The 21632-nt window shown below is 44.1% G+C and overlaps 1 protein-coding gene across 5 annotated transcripts in view; it reads right to left on the bottom strand.

The window, feature by feature from the left end:
- Window positions 1–21632, bottom strand: part of LOC138628285 (plasma membrane calcium-transporting ATPase 1-like) — an 87790-nt gene that overhangs the window by 16234 nt on the left and 49924 nt on the right. For 3 of the 5 annotated variants that reach the window (XM_069711255.1, XM_069711251.1, XM_069711253.1), the window contains exons 5-15: window positions 20749–20874; window positions 20095–20220; window positions 15879–15914; window positions 9573–9755; window positions 7636–7850; window positions 7302–7544; window positions 5956–6197; window positions 5597–5834; window positions 1734–1913; window positions 614–701; window positions 280–386 (exon numbers count right to left, since the gene is read on the bottom strand). In XM_069711255.1, coding sequence (XP_069567356.1) covers window positions 280–386; window positions 614–701; window positions 1734–1913; window positions 5597–5834; window positions 5956–6197; window positions 7302–7544; window positions 7636–7850; window positions 9573–9755; window positions 15879–15914; window positions 20095–20220; window positions 20749–20874 — 1784 coding nt within the window. The remainder of the gene's footprint in view (window positions 1–279; window positions 387–613; window positions 702–1733; window positions 1914–5596; window positions 5835–5955; window positions 6198–7301; window positions 7545–7635; window positions 7851–9572; window positions 9756–15878; window positions 15915–20094; window positions 20221–20748; window positions 20875–21632) is intronic. The other 2 variants (XM_069711252.1, XM_069711254.1) reach the window with 1 other exon arrangement.

The raw sequence follows: 21632 nt of genomic DNA, 5'->3' as shown, positions 1-21632 counted from the left end.
GGAAAATGCATGCAGTAACATGGTGGCAGCGCGGCACCCCGCCGCGCAGACGGCATCCAGGCTCACCATGTATTGATTCATGAATCCATTTCACAGCTGTCTTAATGAATCCGTGGCATTAAACCGAAGACTTATGACGTTTACAGAAAATACCTATTTCACAGCTGCGTTAGCAACGTAATTGAACTCAGAGGGTTTATTGTCTTTTTTCTTTAGATAATGATGAAGCAGCAGACGAGCGAAGAGCTGCGCAACAAAAGAAAATGAAGGAGTAGTTACCATGGCGAAGCCAACATCAGCCTTCTTGAGGGCGGGGCCGTCGTTGGTGCCGTCTCCTGTCACTGCCACCACCTGTCGGGTCTCACCCACTGTGCTGTCAATGATGCCTGATCAACAACAACAACAACAACAACAACAACAAACAATCTCCGTGTCAGCGAGTGTTTGAATATTTTCAGAAACATTTCAGGTCCATTAACTGCAGTTTAATTACACCAATAAGACTAATAAGACATTTGCTTCCCAACGACGCTCAACTCACGCAGCACACATGGAGAGGAAAACATGTGAGCAGCAGCACCACATGCTAAACATCAAACGGCACCGAACGCACCTTTAACCAGAGTGTGTTTGTCTGTCGGCGACGAACGAGCCAGAACGCGTAGTTTGGGCCAAACTTTGTCCAGACGCTCTTGTTCCACCTAAAAATGGAAAAGAAACAAAAACGCAGACAAATTATATATATAAAAAATGACCTGTTGTATAGCAAATACTACCAAAATATAATCTGTCTTTGATATGATATTATTAAAGCTTCTCAAATCTTACAGAGCACCCTGCAGTCAGTCCACCTGTCCCTCCTGACATTTAAGTTTTAAATCCTTATTTTCCAGCATTAAAAATAATATTTTTATAGTTAATTTATAAAGGAGGACAGTTAGTGAGAGTTTCATTTAATCAGCGAGGAATCAAACCACAGTTGGTGAGAAACAGCATGTCAACTGACATTTATATACAACAGGTGTATCGTATCAGTTTTTTTTAATTTTTTTTTTTATGTTGACTCATTTTTTTATGTTGACTCATCATAAACAAGAAATGCAAAATTGTTTTTTGAAGTAAGTTACAAGTAGCTAAGTAAACCGTGTCAACGTCGCTGGTACAGAGAGGACTGACGATATAATTGATAAACTGTCAAATGTCCTATTGAATATGAATCTAGAAGTCAATACAATGATTGTTTATATTGTGTTTAAATATATAATCCACTGGTGTCATCGGATTTTTTTAAACTCTCAAATTTGAATGTCAGTATCAGACTGACTACAGTATAAAGACAGAATCAGTAACTCGTTTGTTTTACTCTGGATTCTCCTACTCAGCTGCACTAAATCGACTCCAATTAAAACAATGTTTCAGAAAGTGAAGGTTTTATTCAGTGCAGCAGTCGGGAGAAAAATAAACTACCGACTGGTGACATAAACTGCAGCATCTACAACATCCAACACGCAGCGTGATGCAACGATATTAGCAGTTCACCCGTTTCACAGATAAACATGGAAATGTGGTCAAAAGTCAATATATAATTTAGTCTACCTCTTCTAGCGCGAGTCCCTAACGTTTTTCTAACAGTTTCCATGACAACAGTTAATAAGATGCGGCTCAGGAGGGATCCCGGTCATCCCGTGGTTCATATTTCCGGGTATTTTAAATGAACGGTGATTTGTTCTCACCTCTCCCTTGTCGTTTCTGATGTGACGGTTGAACTCTTTGCCCTCCATACACAGGAAGTCCTCCCCGGGCAGCAGGATGCCACACTTGGTCGCGATGGCTCGGGCGGTGTTGATGTTGTCTCCGGTGACCATTCGTACGGTGATGCCTGCGCGCTGGCACTTCAAGATGGCATCGGGTACCTGAAGGAGCGTCAGAACGAAGGGACTTGAACATTTTCACACCCGTAAAACCCGAAAGACGAAGATGATTTTGATGACTGACGCCTGAAGGAAGCTCACTCATCTTCAAACCAGGTGAAAAACACTGTTGTTGGTTTAGTTTATTTGGCTGAAACGATGCTGAGGTTTACATCGCGGCAGGAGGTTCAGGCAGAGAACCAGTGTTGTTGTTCTTTATCTCATCCTAAACTCAGACCTCACTCATCAGGACGTGTGGACACCTGTGAAGTGGTGACCTGATGGCCGTTTGACCGTCAGAGAGCCGCTGGCTGCTTCCTCTGCTCATCAGGAGGCTCAGCTGATACGATCCGGCATCAAGACGGAGACCAGCGGGGGTTCTGTGTGTTCGTTTACCTGCACACGCATCTTATCTGTGGATCACGCGGACAGGAGCTGGACCCCTAGTGAACAGGCGAAGGAGCTGGACTCTCATTCAGATATCTGAGATCTGGGGGAGAACTTAAATCCAGTCTCAAGACTTCAGGCCAACATACACTGACTGTGTTGCGGAATGTTTTAGGATTTCTCCATGTGGTTTAATATTATATTACCTTGTGGTTCCTGCAGTTTCCAAAAGTGAATTGGGAGGCGGACACTTTCTCTACTGTTAAGATTTGACTGAAAACGTTCCTTTTTGATAAACGTCATCGTCAGACTAAGTGACCTTGGTGATGTTGAGCCGGGCCTCGGGTGCTGCATTTCTGCACCATTTTTAATGTGTTTTTTCATTATTTGATTTACCTGCAATATATTCTGTTGTGATTGTTTTTTGGGGATCGTGTTGCAAAGCGATTTTACACTTTAAATAACTGAACATGGTGCAGATGAGGCTGAAGAGTTTGGAAGGAGGAGTCTTTACAAAACTAAAAACTGACGGATCATCAACTGTTCATGTTGATTTTTTTTGCCTTTGACCCGTCAGCTTTAACCTCAGTGTTTTAAAATAACATAAACGGCACGTTTTGAAGCGACTCGACCAAACCGACAGAAGACATGTCTAATAGTTGTGATTTTCTGATCTGAGCTGCTTCGCTGAAAAGTTGATGAGCGTTGTTCGCTGGATTTCGAAGAGTGTTGCATCCAGACAGGAAGATGGGTGTCCTCCAGCGCGTCTCGCCCTTTAACCGATCATTAGTCTGAAGTGGTTGAAGCTTGAATTTGTCCTCGCACCGTTACGCTATTTGCTGTCTGGTCACGGTTACAAACATGTTGTTCAGAGTGCGACCAGAAAGAACGAACTCCTCTTCTATTGCCGAGAATCTCGCGTCCATCACAGATTGTGCGGAGATCGACATCGAGCTGCTGATCGCCTCCCGCTGCTCTCCACTTATTTCCATCCTGCCGCTGATCTTTGTGCTCTGGCATTAAAGCAGCAGGCGGCAGCGCCGACGCTTTCTGAGCTTCATTTCAGGCGTCGTTTCACACCGCAGAGAACTCGGGTCTCTGCACACCTGGACCGGACTGACTTCGGTCTATATGTAATGAAAACATTGATGAACCACCACTCTGTCAATATCACATCATATACTGAGGAGCAGCCTGTCAGATGATTTCAGCTCAACTCTTAATGTGGATATTTTCAGCTTCATGTTCACTCAGTTCCTTCGTGTTCTTACAGTCAAACTCATTTCTTTATCAGTGAAAACAAGCTGCAGACTCCGATTATGAAGTCATGAAGCAGCTCTGCTGACACCACTGAACGGTTTCTATCTCAGTATACTAACGCGCTCGATTCAGGTCGTTGCTGCACGGAAAATAACAGCAACCCATAACTACAGCGCGTTTCTTGTTGAATAACATCGCCGCCCTCCCCGACTGTTATATTTACAACACTTCAGGTCGGAAAAAGGTTCTGACCAATCATGAAGAGAAAAGTCTTTCTGTTGAATGATGAAGGCTGAAATGTTTTTTCTATGTGGTGAATCGGAAACAACTTAAGCCCTAAAAACAAATTATTAACATGACAAACTGCGGACTGTAGTTTGGTCGGACACACTTTGGATCAAAGTATTCGACATTTTAAGTCGTCGTTTTGGTTCAGAAATCCCTTCAAGTCCAAAGTTGTGTTTACGGGGAGACCGAAATACCAAACATATCCGAGTGTGTATTTTCTGTTATTATTGTGGGTTTAATAACCGTCTGTCGCGTTATTTGAGGACACTGGAAGGCAACGAAGGGTCCAGAACTGAGAGAATGGGTTAATGTAATGGTGGAAAAATGATCTTATAAATGTCTGCTCAGTAGAATAAGAGGCGATTAGGAGGGAGGAGTATCTCCTTGAGAACGGATGGCTCGAAATTATCATAAATTTGTTGTGTCTAAGTCATCCTTTAGTACGATGTAGCCTAAGTTATGAGCCTACGTGTGGCAAATTTTCTCTCTGAACTTATTCATTTATCTATTTGTTTCTTTATCTTTATGCACTTAAGTCGATCTCCATGTAAAAAAAATGTACCAGTTCCTGTATTTTGAAAACAATAATAAATATACTTCAGGTACCGAGCCTTTCAAAAACTAAATAAACATTACAAACTGTGGTGATGTAGTATTGGAGTAGTTTCATCAATCGTCAGTCAAATCTATTCCTAGCACTCACATGAATAATAGTATTTTTACATTTTTATCTTGCTTAGATTTATGCTGCAGATTTGATTACTTCTGTTCTTTATTTTTACTGTCAAACACTTTCTTTATTATTATAATTAAACTAAAGTCGACTGTAAAACGCAGTGACTGTGGATGGACATGGAAGCGGTTCAGCGGTACGAGTCACTGCATCTGTGCGGATTTATTTTTATGTTTGTTTGACAGGTAATCGATAAATGACTCACGCTGCCCTCCCTCACTTTATCGGGGGAAAATGGAGCCACACATTCAGCTTCGTGACCGTCGCCGACGTCTCTGCTCTGCTGCAACGGTCCTCATGCAGCTACAGCAGCATCAAAAATAACACACAACGCCAGAGATAATCTTTACTGCTCTGCTGATCTTCAGTAACGAGGGAAGAACCCAACTCAAAACCACAGACTTTATATAAAAAAAAAGATGTAGTTTCCAGGTCTGAAAAATGAAGCCGATGCTGAAGTGCCTTAAACTGCAATACCAGTCGGCTCCCAAAGGCCTCCAGTTCCATAGACTCCCATTCAACTTGTCTTAAAATACCAAGTCAATACATTTTTTCCACACGTTATTTCGATGTTGTTCGCTAAAGTCGCTCCTTCTTATTAGTTTTCTGGCGGTCCATCTGAAAATAAACCGTCATTAATTAGAAAATAATCCTCAGAAAGCTGTGTTTTTGGGTGCGTGTCTGTTTGATTGACAGGCCTGAGGTGCAGTCAGGCCAAAATCCGAATTTGAGGCACAAACTAACAAACCAACGCGTGATGTCACTGCTGGTTACTGCTTAGTTTGGACTTATTAAGAGTTTGGAGGGCATCCTGCCGCTGGAAAAAAAATCAATAACCGGACGACGGGTCATATTTTGGAATTTTGTTGCACCGATAAAGTTTAATTTAAATTCATTCAAATCTGATTACCGAGAGCTCAAAATGATGGGATATGAAATATGCTGACACAGAGTTAACTTCCCTGATTGATAAAATGCTTGTTAATAACAGGCAGTGTTTTGGAGAACCGCGCCGTACCTCATGTCTGACGGGGTCCTCGATGCCCACCACGGTGATGCAGGTCAGATCGTTCAGGATGTCGTTCTCGCTGTCCCAGTTGGGCTCTCCGGCCTCGGCGGGAAACTCCCTGTAGGCCACGCAGATCGTCCTCAGCCCGTCGCACGCCATCGGCTCGATCACCTTCCGCACCATCTCGTCGCGGTCCTTGGGCTTGAAGACGCGCGGCTGACCCTGGTCGTCCAGGATACGAGAGCATCTGGCGGAGGAGGTGGGTGGAATATTAATGAGGCACGAACAGACGGGAGAGAAATGCCATCCGCCCAACATCCCTCCTCCCTCAGACACGTTCAACTTTAAAGGTTCATCCGTTTTCTTACTTCCTCAGGACGATCTCCGACGCTCCTTTGCTGTACATGCGGAAGCCTCCGTCGGCGTTCTTCAGCACCGTGCTCATGGACTTGCGGGAGGAGTTGAAGGTGTAAACTTTGTAGAGTTTCTCCTCGGGGATCTCGTCTCTGATTGGCTGGTAGTCCCTCTTCAGCTCCAGCACCATGCCCAGCAGAGCGCACTCGGTCTTGTTGCCGACGTGTCGGGGCAGACCGCCTTCTTTCTCCGGAGGCTGAGGGGAGACAGAAAAGTTCGGGCGTGATGTGACATCGGAGTTTAAAGTTTCATCAGTGCGGTGTCATCGCAGGGAAAGAGGGGCGGCAGCACGACTTCTGCAGAGGGGATTTATTCTGACACTGCTGAATATTGAATGCACCAACTGAGATTACAACAGAAGCTGACAGTGTGTCCACACAGGCCACAAAACAGCTCCCATTTCATTTGAAGTATAAGTGAGTCAACATGACCCACTTTTTACACATTTTCTCTCAACCTGCACCTGGTCAGGTCTATTTTCTATTGTTGTATGCTGTTAACTACAGTGACTGTGTTTTGAGATGTGGAGAGCTGCCACAACAGGAATCCCCTACCCTCCCTACTGTGCCTGAACACATCCTGTGCAGAGGCTGACGGAGGACTGAAGCTGCTTAAACTCAAACTGTCAAACTTTCTGAGCTCTAAAGATAAACAATCTCAGGCTTTGCATTTATTGAATGTTCCTTTTCCTGTAACCCGTTTTTACCGTCCAGTAATAGTTTAGTAACTTAAAACAGAAGATCTACATGTTGAAACAGTGAACTTTAGTGACAGAGATGCACAAACAGTTTGGAGAACCAGGTCTTTTTTTTTTTCTTTTTTTTTTGGTATATGTTCTGCACTGTTTATACAGTGTCAGCAACTCCAGCCAAACACTTTTCTCTTGTCAAAGTGAAACACAATATACAAGCAATAAATCAAAACTCTCAGCGCTGTAAGGTTTCTATAGCAACCATCTGAACAGGTTTATTTTAATTGACTTTTTAGTCAGTTAAATGTCTTGATGTGATGATCTGCTCGCAGACAGGTGGGTTGAGGTTCATGTTAAATCTCCTGGGAATCAAAACAAGGTCCTAAAAAGAGGACATTTTATATCCAGTGCTTCCTTCTTCAAAGGGTCGACTTAACCATTAAAGGTTCGGTGTGTGTTGTGTGTGTGTGTGTGTGTGTGTGTGTGTGTGTGTGTGTGTGTGTGTGTGTGTGTGTGTGTGTGTGTGTGTGTGTGTGTGTGTGTGTGTGTGTGTGTGTGTGTGTGTGTGTGTGTCCGCGCTGCTCTTTCGTGTGACAGTGACGGTCTCACCAGGATCTTGGTGGTGTACGCCGAGTTGATGGAGATGCTGTTGACCAACAGTTCCAGGGTCTCCGGTTTGATGGCGTCGGGTTCGGGCACGGCCTTGTAGTGCGTGTCTCCGACGTACGCCTGCACCACCGTCATCCGGTTCATGGTCAGAGTGCCCGTCTTGTCCGAGCAGATAGCCGTGGCGTTGCCCATGGTCTCGCAGGCGTCCAGGTGACGCACCAGGTTGTTGTCTTTCATCATTTTCTAAGAGTCGAGAACGAGGATTTCACTCATCAAAACTCTGAATGTACACCTCTTCAGTGTTTCCATTTTTCGTGACCCCCGCCCTGCTCACCTTGACGGAGTAGGCCAGGGAGATGGTGACGGCGAGCGGCAGCCCCTCAGGAACCGCCACCACCAGCACCGTCACGCCGATGATGAAGAACTTGACGAAATACTGGATGTAAATGGGCGTGCACTCGGCCACCCAGGTCCGACCCTGGATCCCGAAAGTGTCAATCACGAAGTAGAGGATGAGGATGATGACGGTCACAGCCGACATGATCAGACCTGGTTGGGAAAAGCAAAAATTTAAAAAAAGGCCCATTTAATTCAAGTATGTTTTTTTTATACATATAGATAAATAGACTAAATATCACAAATCAGTCTCAGAAGGTTTTGTAGTCTGTGCAGCATTTATCCTTAAACTTTCAATTTGAAGCAGACAAACGTTCAGGAGGTGATTGGTTTCCACATATTTTATTACGGCTTAACATAAAAATTTTCCTGGTAATCACAGCGATTAAGTGGAAGTCTTTTTGTTGGGATAAAATGTTAAAACATCTTGCGGTTTATTCGAAGATGATGAACAAACAGAAGTTTGCTGAAGTCCAGCTGACAGACAGTTTTTGTCACCTAGAAGTTTGAAAAACATGTCACATTGTCCGCGGTCTGATTCTTAAGGCATGTCAATCCCTTTGCTTTGTTTTATTTATTAAATTTGATTAAATATAACTTTCATGTTCTTGAATGCATTTATCCTTTAAAGTCTGACTTGACTGATTTGCTGGCTGCCAACATCGCGAGAATATCAGGCTTATAAGAAGCTCGGCAGCCAAAATAAGTTTAAGGCAGTGAAGTCTGGATGCAAAAAAAAAAAAGGTAAAAAAAAGTGACTTTATAGGAAACCTCTGCACTTCAGGATACAATAAAAAGTTTTTTCCTCGATGTAAAATCAGGAACAGGTGAGAGAAAAAAAAATTAAAAAAAAAAAATCCCCCGGCTGTTTCTTCCACTTCATCTCTCCTGTCAGTCACCTCCAGTGTTTTGGCTCTAATTCTATTCCTGTCCAACAATGAAGGGCAGTTTATTCATTCACCCCCCTCCCCCCACACACACACACCTCCCATCCACTTCCACTCTGTCCTGAAAGCCCCTCAGTGTATTAAGGTCAATTGAAACGACAAAGAAAACACCTTCAATTCCGGGATGAAACATGTTCCCAATAAAACATCCATCCAATAAAACTGAGTGCATTTTGACCCTCAGCTTCTCCGCTGTTAAAGGAACAGTCCCACGTTTCTGGGGATTTCTTGTTTGTTGTTTGTCTTCCCCCGAGAGTCAAATGAAAAGATCAGTGTCATCGCTGGGCATCCCGTAAAGGAATCGGTCCAGGATGCCACACACGCGTTCAAAAAAACCTTTTTTTGGGCTGCCCTGAGCTTCCCAACCGACTCACAGCTTCAGTTTTCTCCACTGTGATTAAAGTCTAGACACCCTGAAGGCCAGACCGATCGGCGACCAGTGTCGTTGGCTTTGTCAAACAATTCATATTGTAAATGTAGTTGCAGCTTCGGTAGAGCTTCGGTTTATCGACGTTCATGCTGAAGTTTACCACACGCGAGTTTCTCACATATAGTTCAACGAAACTTTGTCTTTAAGGGATCCAGCGCAAGTCGACATACATCAGACCAAAGAGAATGAGAAAAAAAATGGGTGCCGCGTCCACACGTGCGTCCAACTTTGGTACATTTTTACCCGTTTACTTTGGTAACTCAACCAAGTTATCTTTAAGCTGACGTGTAAAAAGTGGATTTTCTTATTATTTCCCCTTTAGATGGAGGAAGGACGGAAGTTTGCTGCTTCCAGTCTTTCTGCTAAGCTATGCCAAGACTGTTCCTGTCAGAGAGGGGACACTTTCCTACAGATTTATCTTTTATGTAAGTACTGCCTGCCTGCCTGCCTGCCTGCCGCATGCATGCGTATGTGTGTGTGTGCTTGCGTGCTACTCACCAGCTTTTCCGATCTGCACCGCCAGTTTGGTCAGTTTCCCCTGCAGCACCGACTTCTCCTTCTTGGTCACGTTGACCTTCTTCACCAGTTTGGCCTCCTCCTTCTCTTCCTTCTCCTCCGACTCAGCGGCCTCCTCGCTCTTCAGCGGCTGGATCTCCAAGGCGATGCCGTCCTGGGTCTTGGCTGGTTGGGGGGGGGAGGGAGTTGGGTGGGGAGGAGTGGGGTGGTGCCGGGAGGTTAAAAAAAAAAAAAAAAAAAAAGGAGGAGGAGGAGGCAGGTTTTAAGGGACCAATGAGTGAGGAGGACGAGGTTTAGGTGAGGTCGAGAAAGATGAGGAGGAGGAGAATGGTTGTAGTTGAAGGGATGAAGATGGGACGGGTTTTTTTTTTTTTGGGTCGGAATGGGGAGCACGAGATGAAGGGGAGAAAAGGGTAAATGAATTAAATCAATGCATGGTGATAAATCACAAAAGAAAAGACGGAGGGAGCAGGGTTCGGGGTTCAGGAGTGGTTTGGGGATGAAGGAGAAGAGGCAGAGAAAACGTTACAGATTCAGTCGGAAAGGGAAAGCTGAAAACGACCGGACGAGCTTTTCTCAGAGATCAGACGAGACCTCTGACTCTTAATCATTAACATGGTTGACCCTTTGGCTGAATGCAGAGAGGAGCGTTTTCATCATTTTTAGGATCGCAGAACAGTCACGAAAACAAAAAGGTCCCGGTTGCTTTCAGAGAATTTCACAGACGAGTTGGAAAAGCAGCGGTTCATAATGAAGAGCAGCAGACATGAACAGAGAGAACAGCAAATACAACAGAGAGGAGTTAGACGCACGCACCCACACACACGCACGCACGCGCGCACACACACACACACACACACACACACACACACACACACAAACACACACACAGCTCGTTTCACAGAAGAGCTTAGAGTTGGAGTTCTGAAGTCTGACATGGCGTCTAGTTTCGCGTCCTGCTCAACGGCTCCTCATTTGCATAAACAAACAGAGCATTTGCATTTTCACTTCATCACGGCTGCGATCCTGTTTTGGACTGCAAGCGCTGCATTTGGAGCTTTTTTTTTTTTTTCTCCTCTGTTTGATCTCTGCTTTACAGCGAGTTCAGCCGCACTCGCTCCATCCACTGCCGTTTGTCATATTTCCATACCAAAGCAACGTGGGCAGGTGATGAATGGAAACAGAGCCGATCTGCGCTAATCTGACACGCCGAGGTTTGATGTGCCATTTGTTCCTCGCGAACAACCGAGCTGACAACGCTGACGGGAAACTGGGATGATTTCCTGCCCGAAAATTCACCGATTTCCTCGTTCACTTGTTAACATTAAATACTGGAAACGTTCTGTTGAGCCGTTTGTTTATTTTTTTCCACGCACAATAACCTAAAACGTCGTCCATCAAGCCGACTGTATATTTCACATGTTAAAACCCTGTTGGAGAGTCACTCTGGTAACAATATCAAAGTCACATCTGGAACCAACAATAGCGACAGATCATGGACATAAAGCAGGTTCGATTCCTGGATGACCAGTCAGAAAAATCTCTACCCCGATAATCTGACGGCTCATATTTCCACTGGCTTCCTGTTATGAAATAATGAAGTCTGTTAGGTCAGAAAAGGACTCATAATAAGTAAATTATAATAACGAGGACCGGGATGTGAAGGAAAACCATTCAGTCCAGTTTTGTGTCACTTCTGCAGTGAGTTTCGGCTTTAAGTTAAAACTCAAATGTCTAAAAGAAAACCGACTGACTGGACCTCAAGCAAGAACCTTTTAAAATGCTTTCAAGTGATTTAAGAGAACTGTTTTTCTTATATTTAGAAATGAACCTATCGGCAGTTTTTTACTTTTGCTATATTTCACTGGATGTTGCGAAGTAGTCTCACTTCTCCAGACCTTTCTCCAACACACGGTTCCAGGTCTGGAGAACAGTCAGGCTGCATCCATGAAAAAAAAAAAAACCTCCTTGGTTTGTTTGTACTTCCTTAAATTAATCACAGTTGTGTTGGGCAGCGCTGAGCGCAGGATGCAGCAGCCGCGCTCCTGTAAAACAGGGTTATTGTTTTGGTGGAACATTTGCGGGTGGGAAAGCAGATCCTGGCGTTAAAAGAGGCAAACGCTCCCCAAAAGAAGAAGAACCAAGCAGGCCTGCCTCATCAGATGTCATATTTATATCAAAACTGGCCTTTTTGTTGTTGTTGTTGTTGTTGTTGTTTGTACAGTCATACTGGACTGCACTGTTCTATTCTAATTTATTTTGATCTTATATATTTTGTTGAAGCCTTTTATGTTTGATATAAAGTCATTTAAAGGAGCAATACGCGTCAATCTGCCTCGCTGCACTCGTTGGAGCAAACCTGACAGAAAAACGAGAATTTAGGGCAGGAATATGAAAAAAAAAAAAAAAAAAAAGATTCTCGCATGAGGCTCAGTGTGTCTAAAAACTCAAATTTCCTCCTGACTCATTTTGGATATTTCTGTAGAGCAGATCCACAGTGAGCTTTGGGGGGAAAACTTCAAAGATTTGTGGATAATACAGCACAAGCATGGAGTCTATCTTTAACATGTCGCCTTTTTTTTTTTTTTTTTTTTTTTCCCAGGCTGTTTTAATCCGCTCCGCTGTCGGCGCCACCGTCTCGCTCCGAGTTGCATCAGGTTCATAATGAGAAACTCCCCACACAGACGGGTTGTTGTTGTTTTTTTGCCAGAAGGGAATCAGTCTTTTGACGACAGCGTGACCTCAACGTGACACTTGACGTTCTGGATGTGGGGGAGTGGGAGGGAGTAGGGAGGGAGGGGGAGGGGGACGGGGAAGGGGAGGGGGGGTGATGAGTCGCGTGTCAAACCAGGAAGCTGCGGAGCTTTATGCACATGGTCCACTCCGGAGACAAGCCACAACATACAACTAACTGACACAGCTTCACACTGAACAGGACTGAGACCCACTGACCAACCACAGAACTGGAAAACAGGCGCAGCATTGAAACCAATGGGAGAACGCACGGCGGGCAGAGGGAGGGCGGGAGGGAGGGAGGGAGGGAGGTGTCCGACGGGTTAAATAAATAAATAAAAAGAAAGCAAGTCAACGAACAGAAGATCAACTCAAAGGGTCAGCCTCGCCCCCTCCACCTCCCCCCCCAAAAAAAACAAAAAAAAAACAACAGCGATGCAGAACCACGACAGAGAAGAGAGACAGGAGGAGGTAGTGGAGGCTGCAGAGCTGTGGAGGCTGCAGGAGACTTTCGGCGAGACAAAAGAAAGTGACAGAGAAGAGGAGGAGGAGAGAGAGAGAGATAGAGAGCGAGAGAGAGAGAGAGGAGAGTCATACTGTGATTACAAGACAACATGAAGTCCTGAGCAACACCCTGCAAGGAGGCAACAGTCAAGAGAAAGATGAGAGGAGTCAAATGCGAAAAGGAAAAAAGAAAACGAGGAAACACAGACGACAGCCCACAGACCACTAATACTGCGAAGGGTGCAACTCCCAACAGCCTCGCTCCAGCCCAACAACATCCCGGCAACGTCGCGTTCGTGGGAATATATAATGTATGTTTACATGAGATGGTGTAGCAGGTTTAAATCCTAGATGTGTTTTTTGGGTTTTTTTTTTCTTGTCTTTTTTTTTTTTTACTGACGCACTTCCTGCACAGATGTTTCACATGAAAAGCTTTCTGAAACACCCCCCAGCATTTTAAATGTGAAGCTTCAAACATATTAATTTCAACATTTATGAGGGGGGAAAAAAACAAAAAAACAACAACACAGCACAGTCGAGGTGATTCAATGAGCGAGCAGTGTTGGTGGTAAAAGAGATAAAGTGAGTATGACGACAGGCTGTCGTTCCACCGACGGGACTCGTCTCCCGAAATATCTTTCTCCATTTTAATTTGTCGTTCCAACTCGGCACGTTCTCCGTTTTTCTACCTGCTCAGCTGTGGTTTCACCGCTCCGCCGCCCTTTCCTTTTTCCATTTTAATACTTTCCGTTTCCTTCCACTCATTTTGCTCCAGATGCTTCTACCTCGCCGTCTTCCCCACCGCTGTCGCGTTACTGTCGATTAAACTTCTGCAGATTCAGAAAAAAAAATGTAAAATTCTGCTGATTGATTCAATTAGCTCATCACCGCACAAAATATTCATTAGCACCTATTTTGATAATCCTTTAATGCTTGACGTCGGATCTCGAGCAAATTTTCCAAAAACATCATTTGTGAGGATTTGCTGCTTGTGACTTATGTGATTGTCCTCTTAACATCTTTATATACACGAGTCACATTCAGACGTCACTCTGAGGACGTGCGATGGGGCAGATTAAAACAAACCTCAGTTGCAGCCCTGATGCTCTCTTTTTCCTGAGTGAAACATCTGCAGGAAGCGTCGACTGATACTTGACTTTTGCAGTTTGTATTGATTGATAGCAGCTTTACAGTGGTTGGGAAAAAACAAAAAAAACAAAAAAAAACAGCAGAGTAGAAACACCTTGCGATGTGTATTTAACACCAACTGCGGGATTTCATTTAGGGAGGTGCGTTAATTGATTTTTGGCTCAGAGAGGAACAAAGCTTCGCCCACGAGTAGATACACACTTCTGACACGTTCTCAAGTGAAAACATTTGTCGACTTTCAACTCCGGCAGAACGCCAATAAATATCATCCCGCCGGAGACGCGAGGAAACACGATGGACGCGAGCGCTGCGACCGAAGCACGCGGAAACAAAAGTTAAAGCTAAAAGAGGCTGAAAGGCTGCGTGTGTGTGTGTGTGTGTGTGTGTGTGTGTGTGTGTGTGTGTGTGTGTGTGTGTGTGTGTGCGCGTGTGTGCGTGTGTGTGTACATCAATACGCTTTCGGTCTGCAGCAGATGCTATAACCATGGGAGGTCGGCAGGAGGGGAGCTGTGTGCGTGTGTGCGTGTGCGTGTGTGTACACGGAGACAGCTTGCTGGACATGTGTTGGATCACACGGGACACGGGGGACGGTTGGCTGGTTCTGGAGGTTGGAGCGATGACGTCATCGGCCGAGGGACACCTCCGAGGTCGACCAACACCGAGGGACTCGTGTTTTTACGGGACGTTTTTGACGACACCAAATCACATTAATTGCAGTTCGGAGATAAATAATTATCACTCAGACAAAATTCATTTGAGCTCAATAACTATATTTAGGTGTTTGGAAGTTGCTCATTAAAAACCTCTCACACTCAGCTGTGCTCTCAGGTTTGTCGGTTCAACTCTAAATGTTATTTTTTTTGGGGGGGGGGGGGGTTTCCATCTTCTACCTGCTGCTGCTGCTTCAGCATCGCCTCCGTTGGGGTTTCAAGCGAGCTGAGTTGATACTAAAAAGTCGATCGGTGTCGATTCAAACTTTCTGAGTGTTTAATGAAACCGGTCTTGTGTCGACAAGCCCCGCCCACCTTAAAAGGAGGACGTGGACGCGTGTTCAGAGTTCAGAGTGGTGCTCAGAGACACGAAGACCACACCGAGTTTCTGCGTCTGTCGAATGTTCTGTCGTCACAGCGGTTTCATGTGTCATCGCTATAGTAACGACGAAGCCTTTGAGGGGGTCCGATCTGCGGTGGAAAACGAAATCCAGGAAAGTGCCCGATACCTAAAGTAAGGAGAGCCGATATAATCAGAGGAGGTGCAGCCGTATTTTTTCCATCACAGAAATCCCAGAAAGTGAGCGAATATTGACATTTGAGAATCTGTTACCGTGTAAATTTTGGCATTTCCGCTTTAAAACGTCGCTTAAATGATCAATGGTTCACAGTTAATTTTCAGCTAACTGACTAATCAATTGACAAAGTAAGAGTTTCAGTTTTAAATTAAATTTGGGATAGTTGCTAGTGACTCCAGACTGTGTGTACAACCGCAAACACAAATAAATGTATCGTGTACAGAATTTTTTTTTTTGTTTTTAATTATTATTAAATTAAATTATTCTTTCGGTGACAAAACACAACTCGAGCGCTTCCGGGAAAATGCCCGGTCCCCGCCCTGCGGATGTCGGACGTCGACATAATCCCACGGCGGTTACCGCAGCGACCGTGGACGATGCGATTGGCTGTCAAAAGACCTGAAGGTTGAGAGTTGCACCCTGGAGACAGGTAAAGCAAGGCGAGAGAAGGTCCCCCTTTATACAGCAGAGAGAGAGAGAGAGAGAGAGGGAGCGAGAGGGAGAGAGATGGACTGGACGCCCCCCTCCTGCCGCTGGGTGGAGGGTGAGGAGGGGGTGAGCAACAGGGAGGATGGAGGGACAGAGAGGGACGGATGGATGAATGGAGGGGTTACCTTTGTTGCGATTTTCGGGGGGTCCTTGTTTTTTACCTGTTCGGACAGAGAGAGAGGGCGGAATGCTGATAAATGGCTCAAAAGAAAAAAAAAATAAGATCAAATCAAACCGAAGGGAGGAACACGAAGTTCAAACTGATAGAAACCCACAGGTGTGTGTAGGTGTGTAGGTGTGTGTAGGTGTAGGTGTGTGTGTGTGTGTGTGTGTGTGTGTGTGTGTGTGTGTGTGTGTGTGTGTGTGTGTGTGCCGTGGGCAGGAATGGACGGATCGGAGGAGAGAGACGCACGACTTCCCGCCGTGGACAACCAACAGCCCCAAATCAAAGGAGTGCAATTCAGATTTTTAAACAGGAGGTCATAAATGTATAAAATTAATTATTGGTTTATGTGGTTGGTATTGATGTTTTGTAGTACTGTGTGTGTGTGTGTGTGTGTGTGTGTGTAACGATTATTGATTGTCTGAAGGTCGTACCGACTCGCTCTGGTGTCACCCCACACCTTAAAGGCAGATTTCATTTCATTCTTTAAATAAAGTTGAACATTGAAATGAAGGTTAATCGCACCTCGAGGGCAGAGGATGTGATTTTTGTTTAGAAATGAACTCTCGCGCCAGATTTCCGTGTGTATTTCCATGTGTTGCTCGGTTTTGCATTCTGTTTTTCCATTTTATTTTCTCCACTGCCGATTCATATTTAAAAGCACATACCGGCAGCTCTCGAGCTGTTTTCGGTACGTGATACATCCCATAATAACCTATCTGCGCTGTGACTGAGGAATCAATATTTATATTTTCTCTCTGGTTTGCAGCCCAACAATAATAATTCTGCAGGTTTACATTTCCCTTCAAAATTGCTCCGCAATCTGCAAAACTGGACTTGTAAAAGTTGCTCAGCTGGTGCAACACTTTGTTTTAGACTGAAATATCTTAAAGTTTGTACAGACATCTGGTTTATAGAGGATTCATCTTCTACAATTCGTTGATAGTCTGGCTGTTCATTTAGCATTCATTAATATCTCCAAAAATTTCTCTTCAACTTTTGACTTAATTAGTAGAAATGGAAATTAACAATAACAACATGTGATGAGGTCTGGTGAGTAAGATGATGGCCGGTTTTACATTTGATTTAAAAACGTTTGTTTTGATCTTTGAGCTGAAACTTTATTGCATCGTTTGCCATCTCACTTTCATTTCATTTTTAATTTCCTGTCATCCATTGTCATCTTGGTTTTCTAAAAAGGGCAGACATTCTTTTTTAATTTTTTTTTAGGAGGCTGATGTATTGAGGTTTGATTTTATTTGACGAGTTAATAACAATAGTTTTGAACTGCACTACTATGTGTGTAAAAAGATGCTTCCTGTTCTATTTTATTGTGGCATTAACTTCCTGTCGCCCGAACATGGAGCTGTCTGCTTTTAATGTCAAAGGAGGTTCGGCAAGGTCAAAGCCAAACAACCACTGACGCGCGCGCGCGCACACGCACACGCACACACACACACACACACACACACACACACACCTCTTTGTCAGTCAGGTAGCGGTCTGTGATCGAGGCTGAACTGCTTCAAGTGTGTGTGTTTGAACACACAGGAGGCTCTTAAGCCTGTAAGATAACCGGTGGGTGTGACTTGACAAGAATGCGTGAATGTGTGTGTGAGTGTGTGTGTGAGTGTTTGTAGCGGCTTGATGCAGCCGTGTGTGACAGTAAAGTCTGCCGTGTGTCTGCTGTTACTAGAAAACACAAGACACACATGGCTGTGTGTGTGTGTGTGTGTGTGTGTGTGTGTGTGTGTGTGTGTGTGTGTGTGTGTGTGTGTGTGTGTGTGTGTGTGTGTGTGTGTGTGTGTGTGTGTGTGTGTGTGCGCGCGCGTGCTTCTATCTCCGTGAGGACCGGTTGCAGTCGGAGTCGTGATGGGTGTGGAGAATCTGGAGGATGAGGACATTTTTGGAACGTTAGGAAATATCCGAGAGGAAGGACTTGTTTTCTTGGAAGGACATTTTGTCCAGTTCTCCCTTCTTCAAAAACGTTTTTGCAAATTGAGGCATTGTTTCGGGTTTATGATTAAAATTATATTTAAATTCTGGGGCTTTGTGAATGTATTATGTCGAACAGAGACTCTTCTTCTGCTCATTTTCACTTGAATTTCAGGTGAATCTGAAAACTTGTGGTTCTCCTCATTGGGAAGTCGTTATCGTTTTTTCATTTTGTTTTGTTTTTCTTTAAAAAAAAATAAATAAATAAAAAACGTGACTGGAGGCCGAATTGTAAATCTGAGCGTCTCTCTCCGCTGAGCTGGTACATTCGGCCAGTTTCACAATGAATGCCTGACAAACTCAAACTTTGGCCAGTAAAAAAACCAAATGATCAGACAAAAACAAACTAAAGGAAAAAGACATGAGTAAAAAGGGGGTTAGCATGATCACAAGCAAATCAAAAGCAATAGAGACCGACTGCAGAAGCCTGTTGGTTTACATCAATCTGCTCTGAGTTAGGATGGACTGGACTCTAGCTTTTGAAGGGGTCCTCTTCAAAAACGAACTGTGCGCGAACAGAAAAGGGTACGTTTTGTATTTTGATCCAGCATTATGTCAAATCAGTAGCTCATTACCGTAGCAATAATCTACCCTGAATAAATGAGACCGTGATGTGGTGTTTGTTCGTGTGACCAACCAAACACACGCTTTTTGTTTTTAAGGTGGATTATCTTGTGCTTTTAAAAAAAGGTCTGTGTGGAGGCACAATGCACAAAAGCAAAAAAAATGATTAGTGCCTGTCGAGTTTCCCGTCGAACGCTTAACAATAACAGTGGCAGATTAAAATTCATGGTAATTTTTTTGAAACAATAGGTTCCTACTTTCAGATGAAGGTAGAAAACAAATCAGATGCTCATTTACCTCCGGAGACCGAGCAATTCTCTGAAATAACAAAAATCACTGACGTGAACACAAACCTCCAAATTGGTTGAAAAAGGTCCCAATTAACTCTTTTAAAAAACCTGAAGCTTGAAGTTCATCGCATCCAATGGCTTCAAACACATCATGATCATTCAGAATGAGGTAATCATGTGAAACAGGTCAAAAGCTAACAGGTTCGAGGTAAAAAAAACAAAACGTGAGCGATGTCATCGGTAGCGGACGTGCAGGAAACATCTATTCACCTCTCCAAATATTTGCCCAGATGTATTTTTTCATCAGACTCAGCTTTGGTTCTGTGGTCCTTTTTTAAAAAAAAATTTTTTTTTTAGCTCCTACCTCTGGGTAGGGAGTTTCCTCGTTACAATAGGTGACGTAGGCGTGCAGCGATTGGTCGAGGACAGGCGCACAGACAACCGCCATGTTTAAAACACAGTGTGAACAGGAAGTCGGGTAAACTTCACCTACGAACGAAGCAGAGGAAGGCTTTTCAAATGGAGGCCCACGATGCTGAGAAATGGACCGACGACAAAGTCCAGGTTTTATTAAGCCCGTACGCATCGGAGGAAACACAGCGCGACTTAGATACGACAAAGAGAAATATCAAAAGTTGCTCCGTTTATGTCTTTTTACGTCATTTCACAGTTCCTATTGACGGTGCGAATGCAAATTGCAAAAGGCCTTATGACCTATTTAGCTCCGAGGGAAACTCCTGGGGGTCGTTCCTCTCGAGAAAGTCCTTCAAACACCTTATTATGGTGGAACACCTGTTTGGGGGAGGGGCCTGAGAGAAAGGTTAACGAGAGGTACATTTGTCTTCACTCTTGGTCAGATACTTTAATCCCATGTCAGTTGTGTTTAGCAGATACACTCGCAGCGTAAAATAACACCATCACCTTGGTCTCATTTATTCTCTGATGACGTTTCTGTGTTCAGATTGAAGGTCAGTAATGTTCCCAGACTACAGTTAGACCCTTCAAACAGCTCTGCTGTTGTCAGCCCAGACTGGATGAACTCGACCCGCTGACAGAGTCGGCTAGTACGACAAGAGAAAACTTCAAATCAACACCAGCGGATAAAAACGTGCAAATATTTCCGATCTGCACTGTTCAGACAGCAGAGTAGAAATATTCAGAGGCTGACACGGTGAAAGTCGTCGTTCTAGCCAAACGTTCCTCCCAAACACTTGACAGATTTACGGCGAGATGTGTCATCGTGTCTCAAGTATAAAAACCCTCACGTGACCTTCAACACCAGTTGTGTTTCAGTGAGAGGTGCGTGACAGGCTCCATCTCATGTCTTACTTTTCTTGACCTTCTTCTCTTCGTCGTTCTCGCTGGCGCCCAGCAGAGTGAAGATGATGCCGGTTTGGGAGTTGAGGCCGACAGCTGACACCACCATCCTGCCCGATCCCTCCATCACATGGGTCCCTGAGGACACATTCACAAAAGCCGGGCGTCACTTCGGAGACATATTTAACCGTCGTTTCTTTTGATTTGAAATCTTTGTCAAATCACTCATTTTATCTGTCAAATCTTTTCTTTGGCTGCAGAATCCTTTAAAATACACGTTATTTGTATTTATGTCAACATTATGAGCATGTGGGATTCCTCAAGGATCAATCTTAGGGCCACTACCATTACTTCTTGGTGGTAGTGGAATATAATTTTGTCCCTGTAATATTACAGGTGTGAGCTTGTGCGTTTAAGTAAAACTGAATATTGAGATCGGAGTTCGTCATATCAATTTTCTGGGTCTTTTAAATCTGTACCAGTAAACTCACAGAGCTCACCAAAAGCAAGAGAACGAAACATTTACCGTAAACCAAACACCATCCTTAAAACAGTCCCACAATTTGAAATTTGATTCTTCTTTGTTGACAAAAAGTAAACATGTTTTGGGTTTAAGGGGAGGGACCGTGGTTGGCCCATGTCATGTGACTGTGCTCAGGCGCTCACCGGACAGCAGCATGGGGTCCTTCTCCATAGACTTCCGGACCTGGTCAGACTCTCCGGTCAGGGAGCTCTCGTCAATCTTCAGGTCGTTGCCTTGGATCAAGATGCCGTCAGCAGGCAGCAGGTCTCCTGCAGGCGGAGAGGTCAGAGGTCAGAGCGTTTTATTCCCATCAGCCACCCGGGACGTGAAGACAAACTTATTCTGGACCTGCATTTAATTTATTCCTCAAAAACCACTTCAGTGAAAACAGATTGTTTTTTTTGCTCCAGTTGTCTCAAAATTGGATGAAGACTGAAAACACGAACATTTCATTAAACACGTGTTCTCTTCGACTAAAATAGAAAAACTCTGCTCACTCTGTAGTTGTTATTGAGTCAAAAGGGTCAAATAGATCCAGTTGTACATTTTCAATTGCTTTTTTTTTAAGATGTTATATGCTATTATAATTTTCTTATGATGTATCACCTTCTGTGTATGTGAAGATTTCCCATCAGCTATTAGGCCTGTTACATGAAGTCCACATACTTCATTGGACTATTGGTCTGCGTGTGTTTTTCCTGGTTTGGTCAAAAGCCCTTCATCTCAGAAATGGATCTTAATGCTGAAGTATACAATATGTTAACTAACAGTGTGCTGATCTTTGTGTCTAAAGCTTTGGGATTCCCTTTTCCTGTTCCAGCACATCATGAAGAAATGTTTTTCACCGTCTGGTGTGAAAAAATCCTGACTGACTGGTCTTCTCTGAGCTCTGACTTCCACCTCATCCAGCCCCTCTGAGATAAACTAACCTCACTAATTCACTTCTGGCAGAAACCTGCAGACCTGTTTTTCATCTCATTTATTGCTGAAGGGTTTCGGTAAAACTTTTGAGATTTAAAAACCTCAG

Source organism: Brachyistius frenatus, unplaced genomic scaffold (assembly GCF_029030835.1).
Source record: "Brachyistius frenatus isolate BFR_SWC_R1_liver_20210118 unplaced genomic scaffold, ASM2903083v1 Contig_98, whole genome shotgun sequence".
NCBI lineage: Eukaryota > Metazoa > Chordata > Actinopteri > Embiotocidae > Brachyistius > Brachyistius frenatus.
This window is presented reverse-complemented; position numbering and strand designations above follow the sequence as displayed.